Source organism: Pogoniulus pusillus, chromosome 7 (genome assembly GCF_015220805.1).
Source record: "Pogoniulus pusillus isolate bPogPus1 chromosome 7, bPogPus1.pri, whole genome shotgun sequence".
Taxonomy (NCBI): domain Eukaryota; kingdom Metazoa; phylum Chordata; class Aves; order Piciformes; family Lybiidae; genus Pogoniulus; species Pogoniulus pusillus.
Genome location: NC_087270.1, coordinates 12444778 through 12467766, shown reverse-complemented (window position 1 = coordinate 12467766; position 22989 = coordinate 12444778). Strand labels below are relative to the sequence as shown.

General features: G+C 38.1%; 1 protein-coding gene across 3 annotated transcripts in view; it reads left to right on the top strand.

The window, feature by feature from the left end:
• Positions 1 to 22989, top strand: part of PXDN (peroxidasin) — a 96171-nt gene that overhangs the window by 66448 nt on the left and 6734 nt on the right. For 2 of the 3 annotated variants that reach the window (XM_064145906.1, XM_064145907.1), the window contains exons 14-20: positions 13 to 169; positions 3715 to 3823; positions 4266 to 4423; positions 9834 to 11337; positions 12388 to 12522; positions 14339 to 14547; positions 22704 to 22824. In XM_064145906.1, coding sequence (XP_064001976.1) covers positions 13 to 169; positions 3715 to 3823; positions 4266 to 4423; positions 9834 to 11337; positions 12388 to 12522; positions 14339 to 14547; positions 22704 to 22824 — 2393 coding nt within the window. Of the gene's footprint in view, positions 1 to 12; positions 170 to 3714; positions 3824 to 4265; positions 4424 to 9833; positions 11338 to 12387; positions 12523 to 14331; positions 14548 to 22703; positions 22825 to 22989 lie in introns of those variants that run through there. The other variant, XM_064145908.1, reaches the window with a different exon arrangement.

Here is a 22989-nt window from a genome sequence, read left to right as displayed (position 1 = left end):
GCTTTGCTGCAGGACGGAGTACAGGTAACTGAGAGTGGAAAATTTCATGTTAGTCCAGAGGGATTTCTTACCATTCGGGATGTTGGAACAGCTGATGAAGGTCGATATGAATGTGTTGCCCGGAATACCATAGGATACTCCTCTGTTAGTATGGTGCTTAGTGTTAATGGTAAGGTGAATGAAGCAAATATGTGAATTAGGTTATTATTTTTGTTCTAATTACTCAATCTCTTAGCTACAAGAAAGGTTAATCAAATATTAAATTATTGCTTTTATTCTTCTCCCATAATACTCTTTATTTTTCCTTTCTTCACATGATTGAGGCAGCTGTCTGCACACAAGTAAGGTGGGACATCAGCCAGAATGTTTCTAAGACTTAAGCACTGAGCTCCAGTTAGTCATACTACTTCTCTCTTGAGATGCTATTTTGACATTCCAGATTTTGTTAGCAGAATACAGAGTCTAATCTTTAGGGATAACTTGATGTGAAGTCCTGTGGCATCTTTAAATGGGCATTTACAGCACTTGGTTGAAAATTGGGCTGCAGCCGTTGTGAAAGAATTCAGGAAAGTCATAATGAATGAGAAAACAAAGAAAAGGGGAATATTATTCTAATTATTTGAAAGTTATATTGGCCAATAATAGTTACTAATGTGTAATGATTGCTAATAGAGCATCCAAAGAGGCTAAGGAATTAACTTTCCTACATACATTGACCCTGATGCTTTTCTGTCTGATTAAGCTGCTGACTTTTCAGACTCATTTTGAATGCAACTATTAAGAAAATGGATTTTTCATCTTTCAGTAAGAAATATGACACAATATTTTTATATCACTGAAAAATTAGTATTGAGCAGTGATTTCTTTAATGTATTGGATATTTTTCCCAAGTGTTATGTCTGTATTACTAAATTAATAAAATCAGTGATTTTTCTAATGTATTGCTTACCATGATATCAATCACAAGGTATCAATAGAACTAAGATGTTTCCTAGCTTAGGTTGCTTTTCGTAGAGTGTTTGTCTATCACCCTCTCCATCAAAAATAATATTTCTTCAATCTGTAAAGATGGTTTCTGAGAGAAAAATTGGAAGACTGGGAATCATTCAGTGATAAAGTTTCATCTGTGAATATTAAGCCTACAAATGAAAGAAAGTCGATAAATCTTGGTCACTTTAGAGGTGCATAGAAGAAACCAAACAACAACAATAATAATAGTAATTATTATTATTATTAAAATTTATTAGACAGATCAAATCAATAAGAGCTCTGATAAATAAAATCATAAATTTAACTATAATCTCAATGGAAACCAGTTTCATTTTCTTTGGTGCATCAACTGCTCATTCTCATCTACTGAAATGTAAACTACAGAACTTGCTGCTCACTCATCTGCAGTATTTAACTGTGATGTTTTCTTGTAAACTGTAGCATCAATAAAAGTATAGTTAGTGAAACTGTCCTTGATTAAACTACATGCAGTTCGGATCTCTAAACGATGTTTCCTCTTAAAACTAATGGCATCTCAACTACTGTTTGTCTGTGATTGCTATGTAAATGAAGTTGTCAGAGAAGCAAGGAGGACAAGTGGATAGACTCTAGGTACTGTATGGGTAGTGTTAATAGTCACATAGCCATAAATGCCAAAAAACTTGTCTGACAACATTTCTTTTAAGCAAACTTAGTGTTTTATGTATGTTCCTATATATAAATATCTTAACATTGGGACTGAATAAAGGAAATTGTATAGAAAATCTGGAGCAGGGAGCAGGTTTTGCTGGCTTTATTTGATGGTGTTTTAAAGATGGTTTTCTTCTGCCACTTTCTTCTGTCCTTTAATGTTTTGTAAACATCTGTGGATTAAGTGTAGTCCAGGATGTCTGTGGGTTATGTTTTCAATGCTCGAAAGAACTGTCATTCCACACCACTATCCCCCTCTGCCAAGTTACTGTATGAAAGGCTCGCAAGGAGCTTCATCTTTTAATAGTTATCAGCCTGAAAAGAGAGCCATTGGCAGCAAATAGTCTAAACAAAAAATAAAGTACAGTATATTTTACATCAGACCAAAATTTCTGATTCAGCCCATGTGTACCACTAATCAGAAAGATAACCGCAAAACATAGGTGAAGATCAAGATTGCATCTATTTTAGATAGCTCTAGCGAGGGGAACCAACAACTGCTTTTGAAAACTGCAGTTTTAAGGTAGTTCATGGCATGCAACCACTCACTGAAACAGCTGAGCATAACTGATCACTAAATGCTATTTCTCCTTAAAATGTGTTGGTTGTCTGATGATGCTTCTGTATGAGGATGTCAAGTGAATGGGGCAAGTGGTAATTACGGCAGCTGAGGGACTATTGCTGTTAAGCACCGTGGAAAGGATCATCTGGTTTTGGATGCTTGGAGTTTGTTGTCAGCAGCCCAAGGCAGCTGGCCTCAGGGCAGAGAAAGGACCTTCAGCTCCATTTATAGAGTGCCAGGGACTGTTTTATTTGACAGTATAGATGGTTAAATTTGATTATGCAAGTCTAGACTCATAGACACAACCTAAGCTGGCAGTTATGAAGGCATAATGAAATATCACCTAGAAAAGACATCCTCCCCCCTCCAAAAAAAAGTCATAAAAAGCCTGCAATCAATGTTTTTTATGTCCACTGATTTTGGACATTTGCTGATTTTATTCCACTATATTTGCTTTGGACTTTTCCCCTCCTTTAGCCTTCTCCCTGTGTGACTTTTCCAATCTAAACATACTCTGGAAATTGTTAGCCGTTGCCCCTGGATCTGGTAGTTCTTGGTTTTGACTGGAAGGAAGGTTATTAACCTTAGATACATTGTATAAACATACAGCTGCAAGTGTAAAAAATCAAATGAATAGGACTATGCATTAGTGAATTCCCAGGATTTTGCAGAGCTGTTAAATAGCTTTTAAGCCTATGATTTTTTTTTTTCACTCAGTGTTAAAAGAGATAGCTCATTGGAAAGTAGAAAACAAAGTCATCATGAAAATAAATAAAATATTTGTAGACCTTTTAAATTATTGTGTGCTGCTTGCGAGATGAAGGTCAGTAGTGGAACAGTGTTAATTTACAGAAGCTGTGCAGCAGTCTGTGGATTTCTCTTAAGTTTTTGTGAGTCGTTTTTTGTGTATGTGAAATCTCTCTTAAGTTTTATGGTGCATATGTTCTAAAAAGGCAAACTAATCCTGTCAGTATTTTCCACTTGTAACACTTTCCTCTAAACTCTTTAATTTCTTCCACCTAATTAAGTACCAATTCATTACTAACTGAAATTGAAGGGAATACTTGCAAGCTGTTGTTAGCAACACCAGAAAGCTGTTGTGTGTTAGCAACATCACAACAGGGGAAAAAAAAAATCAAAACAACCTGGGGGTAGTTTTTATTTGAAACTATAATTAACGGACAGTTGCACACTGTGTGAATTTACCTTCATTGTGTTTATTCTGGTTTCATAGGATTATAAGCAAGCTTACTTTTATGTTAACTCATTTGAAATGAGTTTTGTTCTGCTGTAATATTCTTTGATAGAATTTCAAAATGGTTAAGGAATTTGTACATGCATGAACTACTGCTTAAAGAACAGAAGTTTACTTTATACAACTGAAATGATGTCGTGTCTAGACTCTGTTTTATAGAAATATCTTTTTGTGTGTGGACATTTTTGCAATAACATGTGGATTCCTCTTTCTACAGTCCCTAATGTCAGCCGAAATGGAGATCCTTTTGTACAAACATCGATTGTGGAAGCAATTGCGACTGTGGACAGAGCAATAAATTCAACACGTACGCATCTGTTTGACAGGTATCCCTTTCTTCTTCATTTTCTTTTTCCTATTGAGAAGTCAAACTTAATCATGTGTATGCTGGAAATAATGGAGGATTTATTAAGCAAGAAGCCATTTTGTTCTTGAAGTGACATTGTTTACATCTGATTAGTTCTGGGAGTACTAACAGGGAAACATGTAAGGATTCCTGTGGTTCAGACACTCCTGTTGAGATCTGTATGTACTGCATCATTTTTTCTGTTGAGATGATGTGTATTAAAAGACTACTAAATATTTAATTGCTAGTAAATGTTTGTCTTACTATTTCATTAAATCTATTATTTTTTGTTTGCCTTCCATTTTGAGATGAGTAACCCAGGTACGTATTACTCCTGTTGCTGACTGTGTACATGATGTATGTACTACTGTTATTTTGTAACTCCTGTGTACACTTACTATTTTTTTCAAATTATCTGTCAGTCGTCCTCGTTCTCCAAATGATTTGCTAGCCTTATTTCGATACCCAAGGGATCCATACACTGTTGAACAAGCAAGAGCTGGGGAAATATTTGAAAGGACATTACAGCTTATTCAAGATCATGTACAAGATGGTCTGATGGTTGACCTGAATGGAACAAGTCAGTACTGTTTCTTTATTTTTAATGTGTTGAAGTGTATTTGCCTTCTTAAGTCATTATACTTCAAGAGAGATTTGTTTTCTGAGTCTGGGTCCCAGTTGTAGAACTCTATTACATTGAGAGCTGTGGAGTATTTGACTTTGCAGAATTTTACCAATTATATGTTTGCCCAATTCAGTCCTTGGTTTGTGCATGGCCTGGTTTGTTTGAGCCTTTTGAGCAAAGTGGCTTTATTTTTCCTTATGCTGAGATACTAAGGAAAAAAAACACATGCACGTTCTTTTACTGGTCAAGTTTGAGATAATGGAAGTGTGTAGTACATCCTGTTTGCTAACTCCCTCTGTGTCAGTTAATTAGGACCATTGTTTCATAGCGGAACAGGCTTTTCTGTTAGGTATTAAAATTAATCAGTATTTTGTTCAAGTTTCTTTAACTGAAACCATTAAGTGTCAGTGTGCCTTGGCAAGGATAAAAAATTGATAGAGCAAGAGGGGTTTGCATACTTTACAAGCCAAGGTTTCTGCAAGTACAACAGTACTCAGTCGTTTGCCACAGATTTTACTGTGTGTCAAACTAACCAAATTGGTTCAGTTAATACTGCTATGATGTAATGAGAAATACAACTTCTGCTTATTTTTATGAATAGCAGAAAAATGTGAGGTTTAATGTTACAGCATTTTAGTTATTGAAGTCCAAGTTCAAATTCATGAAGTCCAGCTGGAGCATATACAACTAGTGCGTAAAAATGTGTGTGTACAGGATAGAGACATAGGAGGCAATGATAGAGTTTTAGCAGAGTATTTGAAACTTGGGATGTTGTTGTGGAGGCAGGAATTAATGTGTGGCCGAGTCGGGAATTTTATACAAAAATAGTTATTTTATTTTCCCCAAAACCTGCCCCCAAAACTATATATACAAAGATTAATTTAGTTTAGTTAGCAGATTCAGTCGCATGAGAATTATCTACAGGGATACCATCAATAATCTGACTATTTTGGAAGTCAGAAGTTGGAAAAGGCTTTAGCTATTAATTAATAGCGGGTTTCTTACTAATAAAGTTGAGCCAAAATAACTCACGATCAGGCTGGCTTCCTGGTGAGGTTTGTCTCTCTCTTTCTCCTGCAGAAGCTGTCGGAGAGTCGTTAAGAGGTATTCAGCTCTTACAAAGGTGTCAGTGGGGAAACAATCCTTTGAAGCTTTCTGTATTCACCTTAAGCGAGTGAGGGGGGGGAGTCTCTGGCAGACACGAACGTCCAGGCAGTAACCAAGTCCAAGGCGGAAACCCCCAAAGGCGGGAAGCCCCCCAGTTTATACCCTTGCTAGACAAAGGGCAGAGTTACCACACCTTAGGCGCGAAAGCGCACAGCCAATCCCGGCTCGATCCCAGCATGGGCACTGCACGGGGCACTCCTCGTGCGGGCAGCACCCCTTTGCTCACCCCCTTCACGCGGGGCGGGGAACCAGGCGGCTTTCCCCCTCCCATTCAAGCCACGGAGAGAGAGGAATTTAGGGGTACACAGGACTTCCAGGACAGATGTAGCCAAGAGCTACACTGGAAATCTAGAGGAAATATTTTTACTTACTATATTCTTTTTGATGTTTATAATTCAGTATTTATTGAAACTTCCAAAAACTAACTCTGACTGTGAACTAGGCAAGTCTTTAGAAGACCAAAGACTGCAGGCTTTGTGGAGCTCTCTAACATCTTCTAGTAAAAGAAGCTGGTTACTCATTATTAGAGCTGAGTAAATAATTTGTGATGAACAGTTGTTTGCCACAAAAACTTACTCAAAATTATTTGAAAGCTTGTGTTTTCTAAGAGCAACCTGATTCAATGTGGTTCTGTGATTAGGTGCATATGCAAGCATATTGTATATAATACTGCATGATAATATATAGTAATACAGTGCATGTGAGAGAATTGCTTGACTGTTTCTCACTAAGACTTGTAATAGTGTGATTCAGTCACTTAAAGTTTACCAAAAATTGACATTAAAGCATACATATACAAATTAATGAACATAAAAAAGGAGTTTTCTGTGGTACTGGAAGTTCTGTTCACAACCACAGCTTGCTTCTCAGCCCTCCAAAATCCATTGAAACCTGGCTTTTAGGGAAACTTGAATAATAAAAGAACTCAGTTTTCATTGAAATAGCCTAATACCTAGATTTTAATACTCATGTTTGTTCTTATTTGGTTTTATTTCAAAATGCAGAGCCAAATGGAAGGTGTTATTTAGCACTTCTGCATTGAGAACAGTTTAAAAAAGTGGCAATTTCCCATTCAGAAACTTTTTTTCTTAATGTTAAATCTTGGAATATTCCAAGTCAAGACTATGAAGCCAAATTCTCTTCTGCAGTGCCAGAATGGATAACAAGGGAAATTACCACAAATTACTGCTTGGGAAGTTCAAATTAGATGTTAGGAAACAATTTTTCCCCAGGAGGCCAGTGCAGCAACGGAACAACCTGTCTAGAAAGACTGAGGAGTCTCAGTCTTTGAAGGTTTTCAAGCCTGCTGGACAGGGATACAACTTTGCTGAGCAGTGCTGAAGATAGAGGAGCTTGATCTGAATAAGAGGTCCCTTCTAAAAGATGTTTCTAAGACTCTGTGAAACAAATAAAGAAAGAAATTATGTGAATTGAAGTAGCTGTCTTCTGAACTCTGGAAATGCCCAGTACCCAAGCTTTTAGAAAGCAGAGCCAGTTAGCACCTATCGATCCAGGGAGACTGGCATTTATAGCAGCTTCAACTGTGCTCAGAAAGGCATTAGGGCAATCTGATCAATAGATGAGACTTTGCCGCCCACTGGAACTTGTAAACAGAGAAGCTGAATCTTTTATTTCAAACTGGTGATGAAGGTTATTCCACCCAAAACATTCACTGTTGAGCTTTGCTCACAACTTGATTTCAAAAATGTGGGTGGCAACCAGAATAACAGACAAATGTTTAAGTGAAGGGTGCATGAGTAATGATCATAAGAACTCTATGATGAACGAAGATGGTTTAAAAAAGAGTGTTTTTTATAGAGAACATATGTTTTGTGCATGTAGTTTAAAATTAAACTGCCTTAGTAGCCAGCTTATTAAAACACATTATCAATGTCTTCAAAGGATGTGTTTTGCTACCTTACCCAGTGACACTTGCTAGTTTAACTCTGTGGTTTATTTTTCATTTTCCTGATCTGGAGTATTCCATAAATTAATTCATGTATGTCTACAGGAACAGGTTGGGTTTGCCCTAAGGCAATCACTGGGTTTCTAATATCTTTTCTTTGACTTTTAAACCATTGGAGTGCACATAGCCCGAGGCTGAGAAAACATAGATCCCTCAGCTGAGCACGTGTCCTGTCCCAGTTGAACAGCTATGAGCAATCCACTCCCTTTCAAGGGAAAGACAAAGAGGGGCTTTAGGTGGTTTGTTTGAAACTGGCCTGCATTGTAGAAATGGGCAGAGAGCCAGTATGTCTAACACACATCTATGTACTGAATGCAGATAAAGGTCAGTGTCTTTGCAGACAGACTGAGCCTGAGGTGAGGACTAAAAGGAGCAATTAGCCTGCACAGACCTCTTGCAAAACAGCATTCAGTTGATATTCTTGAATGGTAGGAACCCTGTGAGTCTGTCAAATGCAGTATTATCTCATTTTTTCCTTCTGCCTTTATTCTGCACGTTAAGTTTTACTGCTGACTGCAAGCTTTCCAGGTCAAGAACCATTGTGTATGATGCTTCATAGTTGGCTAAAAGTACATATACACTACCAATTATTCTACCTCCTGGACTCTCTCCTGAATCCTAGAACCTTGCTCATCCACACAATGCTTTGAGTCAAGCATAGTGAGTTAAACAGAATCTCCTAGTTCTCGCCATGTAGAGTGGTTTGTGTGAGTTGTAGTATGGTCTTGAACAGCATGAATTATTTTCAAATTAAGTTAAAAATGTGGTCTAGGGCCATATTCAGTCCAGGAGCACAAAGTAAAGCTTTTCTGAAAGAAACTTTTCCTACTGCTTAGTGCATACCATAGAGGCATGTCTTTCTCAGCATCAAAAATTTCACTCTACAAACACATTTCTGCTGATCTGCACAAGTTGTTCATGTGGGTCGTCAACTCAATTGTGAGTTTTTTTCTTCTGAAATGAAGCCCAAATGTTTTTAATAAAAGTTCACTTTTAGAGGAACTTCTAGTAGGCACAGCCTGAATGTTCTGATAGTTGCAATCACCTAACACTGTATTAGAAGACCCTGTGGTCTTCAATCCTTCTACATGCCATACCACAGCAAAGATCAAGCAGCACATAGCCCCAGTTTCTAGTTATAAAAACATGATTTTAATGAAAGATGGTATATGTTTTGTTTATATTATTTTATTTGTGAACTGAGAAAAAAATACAGAAGAACTTTAAGTATGTTGTAGTCCCAGAGGTGAATCATATAGATTGCAAAAGAAACCTCTGCCAAGTGTTATTCAAACACCATTTTTCTTTAGAAACTAGCTTTGGGTAATGTAAATGTAAGTTACTCCATTTGTCCTAGATATCACTTCTCTGTTCAGGTATATTGCCTGTGGATATTTTCCTTTGTGTTTTTTGTTGTCTTTTTTTCCCCCTTAAAATTCTGCAATTGTCACTGTAATAAAGCAAACCAAAGCAGTCATGTTCAGTGAATTACCAAGCCTCAGAAGAAAAAGTCTCAAAATCCATGTAAAAGCTGATGGCAATTTTTAAAATGTTTTTACTAAAATGGACACATTTTTCCATTTGGATATAAGGCTTTTATTTCTGAAAATACCTCTGCTTCCTTAAGTGCCCAATTAAATAATGAATCACAGAATCACAGAGTGTTAGAGCTTGGAAGAGGCCTCCAGAGATCACCCAGTCCAAGCCCTTGCCAAAAGCAGGATCACCTAGGGTAGTCCAAACAGGAACACATCTAGGCATGTTTTGAAAGTCTCCAGAGAAAAACTTCACAACCCCTGTGGGTAGCCTGTTCCAGTGCTCCATCACCCTCACTATAAAGAAGTTCCTCCTCATGTTGAGGTGAAACCTTCTATGTTCAACCTTGTATCGATTGTTCCTTGTCTTATTACTGTGCACCACCCAAAAGAGATTGGCCCCATCCACTTGGCACCCACCCCTCAGATATTTGTACACATTGATCAGATCCCCTCTCAGTCTTCTCTTTTTGTAAAAGTTGTGCTTGAACTGGCATTTTACCAAGCTCTTTCCTCACCTAAGACTGATGGTTGCTCAAATGCCCTAATGGTCTAATATACATAACATGATTATTATTGTTCTTTATAAACAAAAGGAATATTTTATTATATTGCATTTGTCAATTGATTAAATTTATTCATGATCCATGGGGACCAAGAGTCTGATTTTTTCTCTCTCTCTCTCTTCTGGTTTTAGGTTATCATTATAATGACCTTGTATCTCCACAGTACTTGAACCTGATAGCTAATCTTTCAGGCTGTACAGCACATCGACGAGTGAATAACTGCTCAGATATGTGCTTCCACCAGAAGTATAGGACACATGATGGAACATGCAACAACCTCCAGCATCCCATGTGGGGAGCTTCTCTGACAGCCTTCGAACGACTGCTGAAGTCTGTCTACGAAAATGGATTTAACTTGCCCCGGGGAATTGAACCCAGGAGGCTCTCGAATGGCTATAGTCTCCCAATGCCTCGCTTGGTTTCAACTACTCTGATCGGAACGGAAACAATAACTCCTGATGACCAGTACACTCACATGCTCATGCAGTGGGGTCAGTTTCTTGACCACGACCTTGACCTCACTGTAGCTGCCCTAAGCGAGGCCAGGTTTTCAGATGGTCAGCATTGCAGTTCAGTTTGTACAAATGATCCTCCATGCTTTTCAATCATGATACCACCAAATGACCCCAGAGTTCGGAATGGTGCGCGCTGCATGTTTTTTGTACGCTCCAGTCCAGTTTGTGGAAGTGGCATGACCTCTCTCCTGATGAATTCTGTATACCCACGAGAACAGATCAACCAGCTGACTTCATACATCGATGCTTCCAATGTGTATGGCAGTTCGGACCATGAAGCACTGGAGATCAGAGACTTGGCAAGTCAAAAGGGTCTTCTGAGACAGGGCATTGTACAGCGATCTGGCAAACCCCTTCTTCCATTCGCTACTGGCCCACCAACGGAATGTATGAGAGATGAAAATGAGAGCCCCATTCCCTGCTTTTTAGCTGGTGATCAGCGTTCTAACGAACAGCTGGGTCTTACCAGCATCCATACGCTGTGGTTTAGAGAACACAACAGAATTGCCACAGAGCTACTGAAACTCAATCCTCACTGGGATGGTGACACAATATATCACGAAACACGCAAAATTGTTGGTGCAGAAATGCAGCACATAACATTTAGCCACTGGCTACCTAAGATCTTTGGAGAGGTAGGCATGAAGATGCTTGGCGAATATAAGGGTTATGATCCCAGTGTTAATTCTGGCATAACTAATGAGTTTGCAACTGCCGCTTTTAGGTTTGGTCACACACTCATTAATCCTTTTCTGTACCGACTGGATGAAAACTTTGAACCTATTCCACAAGGCCATCTACCTCTTCATAAGGCATTCTTCTCTCCATTTCGGATTGTAAATGAAGGCGGCATTGATCCACTTCTAAGGGGATTGTTTGGTGTTGCTGGTAAGATGCGTGTCCCATCACAATTACTCAATACAGAGTTAACAGAAAGACTCTTCTCCATGGCACGTACTGTGGCTTTAGATCTGGCAGCTATGAATATTCAGAGAGGCAGAGATCATGGAATTCCTCCCTACCATGATTTTAGAGTTTACTGTAACCTTTCTTCAGCTCAGACTTTTGAAGATCTGAAAAATGAAATTAAGAATCCTGAAATCAGGGAGAAACTTAGCAGGTGAGCCTGAGGTGAAGAAAACCATTCAACTATCTGCATGTGCATGCAAAATTAGTAGTCTTATCTAGAACACAATGCTTGTTGAGAAAGCGGTGAAAGGATTTTTAAAAGAAACATCCATCTGTACCAGCAAATAGATGTGGAAAACTCTCATGTGCAGATAATTGCTCAACTTCTAGATCTCTGCGAACCAAAAGAAATTAACATATGCCATATCTTTCCATAAAATAATTAATTTGAAATGTCTGGTTTTATAAATGCTGTCAAATATGCATGTTATTTCAATGTAAGGTCAGATTTAATGGCTGTCTCATGCAAGGATTTCTGTGTTCTGTTCCATCCATTCTGTACCTGAAAACAAATGGGAATATCGTTCAGTGTATTTTCATGTAGACATCCTTCACTACCAGTAATTGTAGAATCCTAGAATTCCTCTGTTCTTGAAAGCTTCAGGGTTTGGAAATAAGTCTTCATCTACCTGTCAGCTCAAATTTATCTACACAAAATCAAAGACAGCCATGATAAAAAAAGTGTATAGAGGTGTAGGGAAGAGAAGTTAGTTTGAACGAAACAGTTCTGAGAAATCAGAAGGAAGCTACTGGGAGAAAGGAAATTCTGGGGAATACCTTCAGGCCCCTATGATGTTTCAGACACGTACAACCTGCATTGCAGGATTTCTTGCATATGCACTCACAAATTGTCCACAAAAGATGAAGTACCATCACTGTCATTTTAACTCTTGAGTGGTTCATATCTCTCTTTTTTTTTTTTTTTTTTTTTTTTGGAAGAATCTTGCAAAATGTTGGTTTCAGTCTAGAAAGTGTCCCCAGCAGCTGTGCTCTCATTCTTTCTTTTTTCATATGAGATTTTAATTCAGCATAAACCAAAACATTTGGCATGTTTCCGAATCTAAAAACCTTGTCTGTGGACACCTAGTGAGGTTATCAAAGACATTTAAATGAAGCATTTGAGTAACTGAAGTGGTACATGTTGGTTATTTTGTAAATGCATAATAATTTCTATTAAATAGTTGTGGTTTTCTGTTTACAGGTTGTATGGTTCCCCACTGAACATAGACCTTTTTCCTGCTCTCATGGTAGAAGATTTAGTTCCAGGAAGCCGACTGGGGCCTACTTTGATGTGTCTGTTAAGCACACAGTTTAGGCGTATTCGGGATGGAGACAGGTAAATTGACATAGCATGGCAGACAAGATTAATTTTAAATTGAAAATGGTTAATGACAGTGCAATGCCTGTTTGTTACAGCATACTTTCAACAGTCATTTAGAATCTGAAAATCAACTTTTCTTTTCAGCTTCATCAGAATTTGTGACCTAGCATCCCGGTTTTTTTGCATGGCATGAGGTTGAAAAGACCTAAGCTGATTAGCCTCATCCTAGTGAAAGGGAAACATAGGAAGAACTAGGAACAGTGATGTCTAATGTTGTTTGCTTTATGTAAATTATAAAATTGCTGATTAAGATAGTATAGAGGCCTTTTTTCTTATATAAAATCTGTTTAAAAAATAAGCTGTGAAACATGAAGCTGTCCTGTCTGGAGGCAGAGGGAGTGAAGAGAGGAATGTAAGCAGTATAAGCTTACACATATGTATTTGTTTCACAACAAAATAATGATAATACTTTTTACTGTATGTGTTTTCATTTTTCCAGCAAAATCTTGTTTCCCCTTTTTTTGTTTATTTCATTTTGGCTCGGTGGGGCTGTTGTTGTTTGTTTCTTTTTTCTGTTTAGGGACTGTAGGAAAACATTCAATATTTAGGAAATGGGGTTTTGCTATCCACAGAATGCAAATGTTTTGAAGCAACGTGTGAACAAATATTGAATATTATTAGATGTCATGAGAGCAACTCTCACTTTGCAAAGCCTTTAATATGAGCAGAGGATCAAAGCTGCCAGCACCATGCAAAACAAATATGCCTGTGCAGGGAAAAGAAGTGATGCTTGAAGCGAGGCTAACTACATGTCAAGATGGAAATTTCAGAATCTCTTGTTTTGATCCCAGTACTTGGGAATTCATTGCCCAGTGTCTAATGCCTTATTAAAATAATATTTATAATAATTATATTGTTAATAATTCTTCTAAGTCTAGTATAAGATTGTTACTGATTTTTTTCATAAAGCCTAAAGATCCTCCTACTTGGTTTTGGTTGAAATAGGTGGGAAAATGTACTTATGTAGAATTAAAATTTCACTGTTTTGTGAGATGTAAACAATATCACAGTGAACAACTCTTACATGTTAGAATAGTGTAAAATGTTTTCAAATCCTGGACAATAATTTAAAATATTTTCTTTTCCAAGGAAATAAAACATTTCAGGCTTACTTTTTAAAGTAATGTATTATTTGTGTTTTCTACTGATAAGAGCATTTAGCCCTTTATGTAAGAAAAATAAATTAAAAGTGCAGTATTTCCTCCTTGAAAATAATGAATTAACTGAGCATATATTAATGAGTTTCTGAACTAGCATAGTCAATAAAATAGTTCAATGGAAAAACATTTTCTTAGTAAATTAAACCATCTCACTTATCTTGGTAATGATCTAGATGTAGATTGACCATTCTTCTAATCTCAGACATTCTATCAACATTTTTTTCTTAGCCATAGGAAAGTTGCCTGGAGAAAGAAATATATGGTGACTTAAGTCTCTACCTTAAAAGAACCCTGAACTTGATAGTCTATGTCCATTTTCAATGTCCAAAGATATCCAAGACTTTGAAACAGAACTAGAAGAGAAATCAAAGGATTTGTTGAAGATTTTAGTGCTTTCAGAGTGTCAACATGACAAGGAGTAAGCCTGAAGTGACAGCAAGCCCTTAGATTTTGTCATCTAAATCACACCCTCAGATACAATGTGTGAAATTGAGAACAGAATTTATGGAAAAACTAATTTCATTATAAATACAATATTGCATGTTCTTTCTTTCTAAGACTATACATTTTGATTTTTCAATAGCAAACTTGTCTTTTCTGTGAGATTACAGGTTATGGTATGAGAACCCAGGTGTGTTCACACCTGCTCAGCTCACTCAGATCAAGCAGACATCTCTCGCCAGAGTTTTGTGTGACAATGGTGACAACATAACCAGAGTACAACATGATGTCTTTAAGGTGGCTGAATTCCCACATGGATATAGTAGCTGTGAAGATATTCCTAAACTGGACCTCAGGATGTGGCAAGATTGCTGTGAAGGTCTGTGCATTAATAATAGGCTTTGTTTAGTGTCTGTTCTTTTTAAAATGGAAGGCCCTGCACCTGGGTTGGAGCAATCTCAAGCACAAATATAGGCCAGGGCAGATGTGGCTTAAGAGCACTACTGAGGAGAAGGACTTGAGGGTGTTGCCTGTCAGAGGTCAGAGACTGGTGCGACGAGAGATCGGGGCACTGAGAGGCAACTCTGTGGCTGCTGTGCAGCAGTGCGTTTTATTAGGGTGATGCAGCGATTTTTGTAGCCCCAAAAAGGGGTGTACACAACTAACTTGGCTTGAGATTGGTACAAGTGGAAGGTACAGATTGGCTCCAAGTTAAGCGTAAGGCAGAGATAGGTTGTGTCCACCCCAGGGGCCGGCAGATTCCACCCCCTGACAGCTGTGCGTGGGTTGCTCATAGTTCTCAGCCTAGGCCCCTGGGAGCCTGTAAGGCTCCAAGGACACTTCCCATCACAGGGTTTGATGTTTACATTCCATACCTTGTTGCAGGAGAAAGCTACCCGCAGTTGCCTGCTGAAAAAATCAGCATAAGCCAGCAATGTATGCTTGAAGATCAGATGGCCAGACAGCAAACTTCTCTGTAAAACTGTAATTATCTACTTGTCAAACAAATTACTAACTAGAAAAAAAATGCTCTTATTAGAGAGGCTAATGATACAATTGGTTGACAATTATTAGAATCTTATAATTTAGTAAGCTAGAAAGCTAGTAAAAACTTAGCTTTTCAAAAACAGTAGGATTGCTTATGAAAAGTATCCAGATCTGAGGTCTTCATTTTTTCTACTGCTAATTCTCTTGACTACTGCTGAGCAGGCTTTTGGTATTCTGTCAAAACAGATGCACAAATAAAGAACCAGTGTGCTGTATTTCTTACACTAGTGTCCATTTAACTCTATTGATGAGATGTAATTGTCCCTGTTGACAGAGAGTCTTCTGGAGATGAAGCTCAGAACTTCAGGTATTAGCCAAGTTTGGGCTTTTCTTCTAGGTTAAACAGATTCATTAAACAGTATTTACCAGGTTTGGCATTTCCAAACAGGTGGCAATACCTTATAAAACTCCAGATATGGCTGACACATTATGATTTTAATGCAAAGTCTTTCAGAGTCTCTTCAAAATAACCCTGACCTGCCAGAAACATTGAGAGAAAAATGGAATTATTACTCTTCAAATGCTTTACCATAAAGAAATAAATCATATTCTTCCAGTTCAAAGTTCATTTTGCCATGGTTCATGAAGCTTGACAGTTTACAAATACATTCATTTATTGATTTGGAAAGATTGTAAAGCTGTTCTGAGAAGTTATGAGTTGATTCTGTAAATGTTATGTTATCACTGAGCCTTCTAGAGCAGATGTTATCTTTGGAAGGTCTTTAGAGTATTCAGACTTTCTACATGCCAGCTTGTGTTTTCATTCAAGAATATTACTACAAGAGAGAACTACTGGATGTAGTGCAGTTAGACAACTGCCAAGCAAAAGAAAGGGTTCTTTTAAAAATTGCCTATCTGTATCCCCTCTTTCTGAACTCTTTTGAAGTCTGTGTAGAGCTTAATGGAGAAAAAACTAAGTATGCATGGCTCAAACTGTTTTCTTGCATGGATGACTGCACATGATGTGTTCTGTGTGAATTCAGGTTTAAGCAATTACTTTAAAAAAGTTGTTTCATTCTGTGGCACTGAAGAGTCACACTACTCCTTGGTGGGGAGCATACTCAGCGTACATTCTGGGACAACATTTACTTTAAGCTAGATAAATTCTGGATTTTTTTTTTCTTTAAGTTTATTCTTGGGTGTTTAGGTTTTTGGGGGCTTCTGTTTGTTTTGTTTGGATTGTCTTGTTTTAATTCAAGTGATTCTCCACATTTCAAGTACTTCTGGTTATTCTGTAACTAAAGTTATCCTTGGTTAGAATTTAGACTACAGAGTACTGTTCATTGCAATTTATGTATGTTTAATAAGTCACCCCTATGTCCATCTGTTTCAGCCTGGTTAAAAAACACATCTGTTTTTGCTATCCTTCCTGTTTTGTTCAGTTCAAAATACTTTTCCATGAAGAGAAATGAAAAATTCTTAGTTACAAAAATCTGTTACTCAGATTTCTCAAGTACAGCTAGTATTTATTTCTTATAAAGCAGAACATTATTCCATTTTATAATAACAATACCAGATTATTTTAGATTTCAATAAACTAATTTTACAACATAATTATTAGATTATGGTGGGGAAAAAATGGCATTCCACTGAGGTACATAAGTTTTCCTTCTGTTTTCCTTCACTTTCTACCTCTCTTTGTCTTGTCAGACATTTTGAGGACTTACTGCAAATGTATTGTAGCTCTTTATTTGAGCAAAGAGTATCCAAGCTTCAGAATTTCCAGAAAAGAAACTTTGGTGCCTTTTTCTTGTGTGGGAAAAAAAACAAAAACAAAACCTACACAAACAAAACAACTTAAGACTTCTTCTTATTTTACCTAAATGCTCAGTGTACATTTCAGTGATTAATGGGCTGCCCAGGGAGGTGGTGGAGGCACCGTCCCTGGGGGTCTTCAAGAAAAGACTGGTTGAGTCACTTAGTGCCATGGTCTAGTTGACTGGATAGGGCTGGGTGATAGGTTGGACTGGATGATCTTGGAGGTCTCTTCCAATCTGGTTGATTCTATGATTGTACTATGATTGTACTTCTACTGACAATGTATCACAGTTCTGAATCCAAAACACGCAAATGTGTGATGGTTTGGGTGTTACCTGCCCCTCCCCCCCCCCACTTAAGAAAATCACTTAGACTAGACTCAGCTGGATGAAAGTTAAGGAATGAAGCTATATTTACACCTTAGCACAATTTACAAGCATATGTATATATATACACATATATAGTTATATACAAGTTAAAAGTAATACAGAAACACAGTACCTCTCCCAGAAATCAGAGTCCCCAGGAGGGCACCCGACCCAATCCCCCCTCCCCCCTCCCTCTTTCCCTCCCTTCAGAAATAACCAGATCAACCCACATATATCTCACATGATAAATCTGGAGATCTGAGGCGAGATGTCAGAAAGAGGAAAAGGCGGCTAGAGGAGAAAGAGTTAGGGCAGATTACAGTTAAGGCAGATACAGCCACAGAGACCAGACCACCAGAAAGCAGGAACAGAAGTGAGAGCTAACTGAGCAGTGTGTGAGAAGTGACTTATCTATATTTTGCCTAGTAGCATTTCTGAGCAGGAGAATGAGTGATATAGGGTACTGCTGTTTTTTTTTCCTTTCCTCTCGCAGCTGAGGACTTAATTTCTCTGAGTAAAATATTCCAGTTAGCCTGAAACCAGCACAAAATGATAAACCCCTCTTCCCTAAGTTGTAAGCATATTGTTATGATAATGCCAAATAATGAACTATGTTAAAAAAATGGAAAAAAAAATGAAAACAAACTAGAAAATAGACACAAAGACATGGCTCAAATACAATCCTCCAAATATGTAAATTCAAATTGTTTTCCATTTTGAGTCTTTAAGTTTCACATCTTCCTCCTCCTTTTTTTTTTTTTTTTTAATTAATAAAACAAACAAACAAAAATATTTCAAATAACAGAATAGTGGAGGTTGGAAGGGACCTCTGAAGATCATCCAGTCCATCTCTCTTAGAGTAGTTTCACCTAGATCAAATTTCACAGGATGTATGTCCATACAGGTTTTCTAAGTCTCCAGAGGAGACTCCACCACCTCTCTGGGCAGCCTATTCCAGTGCTCCAGCAGTCACAAAGGAAAGAAGCTTTTCCTTGTGATTTGATGAAGTGTCTCTAGTTTGTCTGCATTGCCCTTTATACTATCGTTTGGCACAGCTGAAAAGACCTCAAAAATGATGGAGGGTGGCTTAACAGTAGCATTCTGCCAGCTCCACTTGTGTGTACATTCCATTGTGGCCCATAGATTGCCAAATTTCTGTGGATTTTCACTCTGCCTGAAATGATTTTTTTATCTTTGATATTTATATTCAAAAATGTGTATAGTTTTTATCTGCAACCCTTTCTAACTAGTCCTGTTTAATTTTTCTGCTGAGGAGGTGAGATTTGCTTTGCTTGATGTGAAGAAGCTAGTAGTTCTCCTTTATCTTCTTGCAGTCCATCCAAAACCTATTCAGATCACAAAGACACAATTCAATGTAAAAAGTCTTTAGGCTACTATTAGCTGTTCCTTAGCAATTTGTATAGTTATGTTTTGTAAATTATTTGAATATTTGCTTTTCTCAGTGTCTGAGCTTTCTAGTTTTGGTAGTATCAGACTGAATTTCAAGATGAACCACAGAGAACATCTTTATTAGTAGTATTCTCCAGCACATCAGCTAAGAGGTGGCAGTCTGTGTTGCCTCTTTTACTTGCTATCATAGGTGCCACCCAGATGTTTAAATAATGTTTGTGGAAAATGCATCTATTCTAATCTGAGAAGATTACTACTGAATTTTAGACCAACACATTGCAGTTTTTGCTGCTATTTAATTTATCATTTACTGGAAAGTCTTATTCAACAGAAAAAATGAGGAGGTGTGATGTAATAGCCTATTTAGCAATAAAAAAGTTATTATGAGTTAAAGCTTCTTTTTTGAGTGAAAAGTCTTTTTCCTATGTTGTGTAATTTTTAAGTAGCTGCCTTGTGAAAACATCTACTAAAAAAAAATCAACTTTTTAGATGTTTTCACTGCTCCTCCTCCCTTTTACTGCTCCCACTGGCATGATTAGAAGTTCTTAGCTACATATCGATGTTTACTATAAGAGTAACTTAATTCACTGTGATAAATCTTAGAGAACAAAGGTAGTGTCAAATAGAAGCAATAGCTATAGCAATGTGCTTTTCTTCACATTCCCTAAATCTCTCAAGTTGTTTTCATGTAAGGTACTGTTAGCGTAGTTCTCCTTGACTTAGATTTTGAAAGGTGATTCAGTGGGAATGAAGAGTGCTTAATAGCTGTAAATATCAGGGGATTTTCTATCCAGTTTACCTTGTGGGAAATGGGATTTTCTGAAGATGTGAACAAGATTTCCACATAGAGATGATTTGTCTTCACAGTATCACAGTATCATCAGGGTTGGAAGAGACCTCACAGATCAAGTCCAACCCTTTACCACAGAGCTCAAGGCTAGACCATGGCACCAAGTGCCACGTCCAACCTTGCCTTGAACAGCCCCAGGGATGGCGACTCCACCACCTCCCCGGGCAGCCCATTCCAGTGTCCAATGACTCTCTCAGTGAAGAACTTTCTCCTCACCTCCAGCCTAAATCTCCCCTGGCGCAGCCTGAGGCTGTGTCCTCTCGTTCTGACGCTGGCCACCTGAGAGAAGAGAGCAACCTCCTCCTGGCCACAACCGCCCCTCAGGTAGTTGTAGACAGCAATAAGGTCACCCCTGAGCCTCCTCTTCTCCAGGCTAAACAATCCCAGCTCCCTCAGCCTCTCCTCATAGGGCTGTGCTCAAGGCCTCTCACCAGCCTCGTCGCCCTTCTCTGGACACGCTCAAGCATCTCAATGTCCCTTCTAAACTGGGGGGCCCAGAACTGAACACAGTACTCAAGGTGTGGTCTAACCAGTGCAAAGTACAGGGGCAGAACAACCTCCCTGCTCCCGCTGACCACACCATTCCTGATGCAGGCCAGGATGCCACTGGCTCTCTTGGCCACCTGGGCACACTGCTGGCAGTGTAACAGTACCTGGCTTCTAATAGCAAAGATCCATAGAGAAAAAGTATTCTTTAGGTCGCTTTAAAATTTTCAACTTCTGTGCAGAAAATGAGTTGAACTGGGTATAGGTAATATGGGGAAATTCTGGGCAGGCTGAAAAAAAAGCAGAATTTTTTGTTCATTTTTCTTGTCTACTACTACCGGTAAGGTATTCTTCAGTTTAGAAGAACCCAGACCAAACCCAGATAAACTTCCTGGTTTTTTCTTTCTGAAATCTATAGCATCCTGTCCTGCACCCCTCAGCAGTGCCAATCTTGTCCTTGTGCCTGAAACAGAAACCAAGCCCAGCTTGTTCATTTAACAAGTTGATGTATTAGAGTCTTTGAAAAATACAGAAATGTTGGGTCCGTGTACTTGAAGCTGCCACTGAACATGTGGTTCTCATATTTACCAGCCTGAGGTGATAAAACTTTCCCAGGATTTCTGACCTTTGTTTCTAAAAACCAGCCTAGGAATAAAAGCACAATAGACCATTGTATTATGGTACCAAAACAACAAAAGAAAAGGTAAAATTACCTTAGCAGTTACTAAATAAAAGAGGAGAGCAGACTTTTTTTTCACAAATTGCTTCCAGGAGAAAATAATTTTTTTGTGATGCTTAAGAAAGCTTTAAGCAGCAGTTTGCTTTAAGAAGAAAATTCCTCTGACCAAAACTAGTTCCTCCTGCAGTGGCCTTTCAGAGTGTGACAACCCCTTTTCTCATCATGCTAAATACAGAAGTGTCTAAAGGTGATCAAAAATGCCTTCAGTGCCAAGCATCTCACAGACTGTTTTTTTTTGTCAGATTGGTGGAGTGGTTTTTTTTGTTTGTTTGTTTGTTTGCTTTTTTTCCCTATGGATATTAATTGGTTGTGTTTTTGTTTTTCTATTGTTATTTAATTGATATTAAACTTTGAACAAAATAGTTTTTTTCCTCCTAACAGGGAAATTGTGGTAGTTGAGTTTAAGGAAAAGTTCAATATACTGAAAAGTAGCCAAGCCTTTTTATTTGTGTGTTTGTTTGTAGAATCACAGTGCAACTTTGTTTGTTTCTCATGTTACTCAGTTCAACAACGTTTTGTTTCTCTTTTGTTGACTTGAAAATTGTGCAGTCATTTGTGCTAATACTTCAGAGGTTTGATCTAGCTACTACTAAATGCCAGGAAAACACGTCATAAAATGTTACCTACTTTCTGAATGGAATCGTTGTGATGCAAGTTAAGGAAAACATTAGGTGTGCTAGTTTGAAGCAAGCTAGAATGTTTTGGTGAGAGAAAGTAGATAATTGGCTGTGAAAGGAAAACAGTGGTGATGTCTCCTTCCCTCAGAGTCTCGCTGAAGAAGAATGTAAACATTAGATAACACTCTAGCCATTTTTTTGTCTTCACTCTCGGGCTGGGCTTTGGCTGAGCTACATCTCCCTAACCTCACCTTTGCTTCTTAACCTCTTGGCTGCACCTCTATTCTTCCTTAGGACTGGGGTAAGGTTGAGAGGGGCAGGGGGAAGGTGCAGGGGTGCTTGAGAGCCCCTCCTGGGGACTCAGCCTTCTGGGAGGGGAGTTGTGCTTCTGTATTATTTTTACCTTGTATATTTTTGTATATTTCTGTATATATTGTAAATATCTGCTTGTACATTGTGTTAGCTGTAAACAAATAGCTTCATTTATATTCCCAGAACTGGCTGAGTCTAGTTTGGGTACCTTCTAAAGTGGAGGGGGACGGGGAAAACCCAAACCACCACATTAGGGGAAATTGCTTCTTCCCCTTTTCAGTTGCTTTCATGGCTCATTCTGCTAATAGCAGACATCGCTGGGATATGTCCATGGGATTCTGCGTTTCAGCTTTTCCTTCTGTTTTCTTAGCAGACTCTTTGTTGAACATGCTGTTGGTTCCTGCTGTAGCTTGGCCTGTTACAACTTTTTGGTTTGAGAATTTCACTCTGTGGTGGAAAGTGTGTCGGGGTCTAAGTGCCTGGTGATACCTTCAAATCCCTTGAATCTTGAAGTTTGTCTGAAAATATTCTCCAGGATTTAATTAAAGGTTCTCTTTCAGATCCCGAGATAGATGAGTAGGCAATAGGCTGTCTTTTCTATCATTGTTTTCCTCCATATGTAACTACCTCATTCCAAAAAGAATTCAAAGCTAAGAGAGTGGAAATTTCTGAAGTGAAATGAATAGTTAAAGCATCAGTGGTATATTTATGAAATTAATTTTTGTTCCTTTGTTCTTTACCAAAAAAAGTGTCTGCAAATAGTCAAATTCTCTCCATCCAACTGGCTTAAATGTTGTATTGCTGAGACAGGTTCAGCTCTAATCAAACTGATTCAAGAGGCTGAATGTATGAACTGCCTTTGCCAATGCAGAAGACACTGTAAAACTACCTTAATATTATAACTTCTGAATTATGCTGTGGTTTATAATGTGTAATTTCTTATTTCAGACTGTAGAACTAGAGGACAGTTCAATGCTTTTTCATATCACTTTCGGGGAAGACGTTCTCTTGATTACAGCTTTCAGGAGGACAAGCCAATGAAGAAAGTGAAAATGTCCAAAGCAATAAGGTGAGATTTTTATTTTAAAAAAAGAAAAAAGTTATGAAAAAAAGCCATTTGTTTTCAAATTTGAGTGCAAATGAATGATTTCTTTGTGAGCACATATGTCTTCTCTGAGATGACCAGGTAAAGTCTACTCACTCTGGCAAGGAAAGTTACTAGACAGGTATGTGT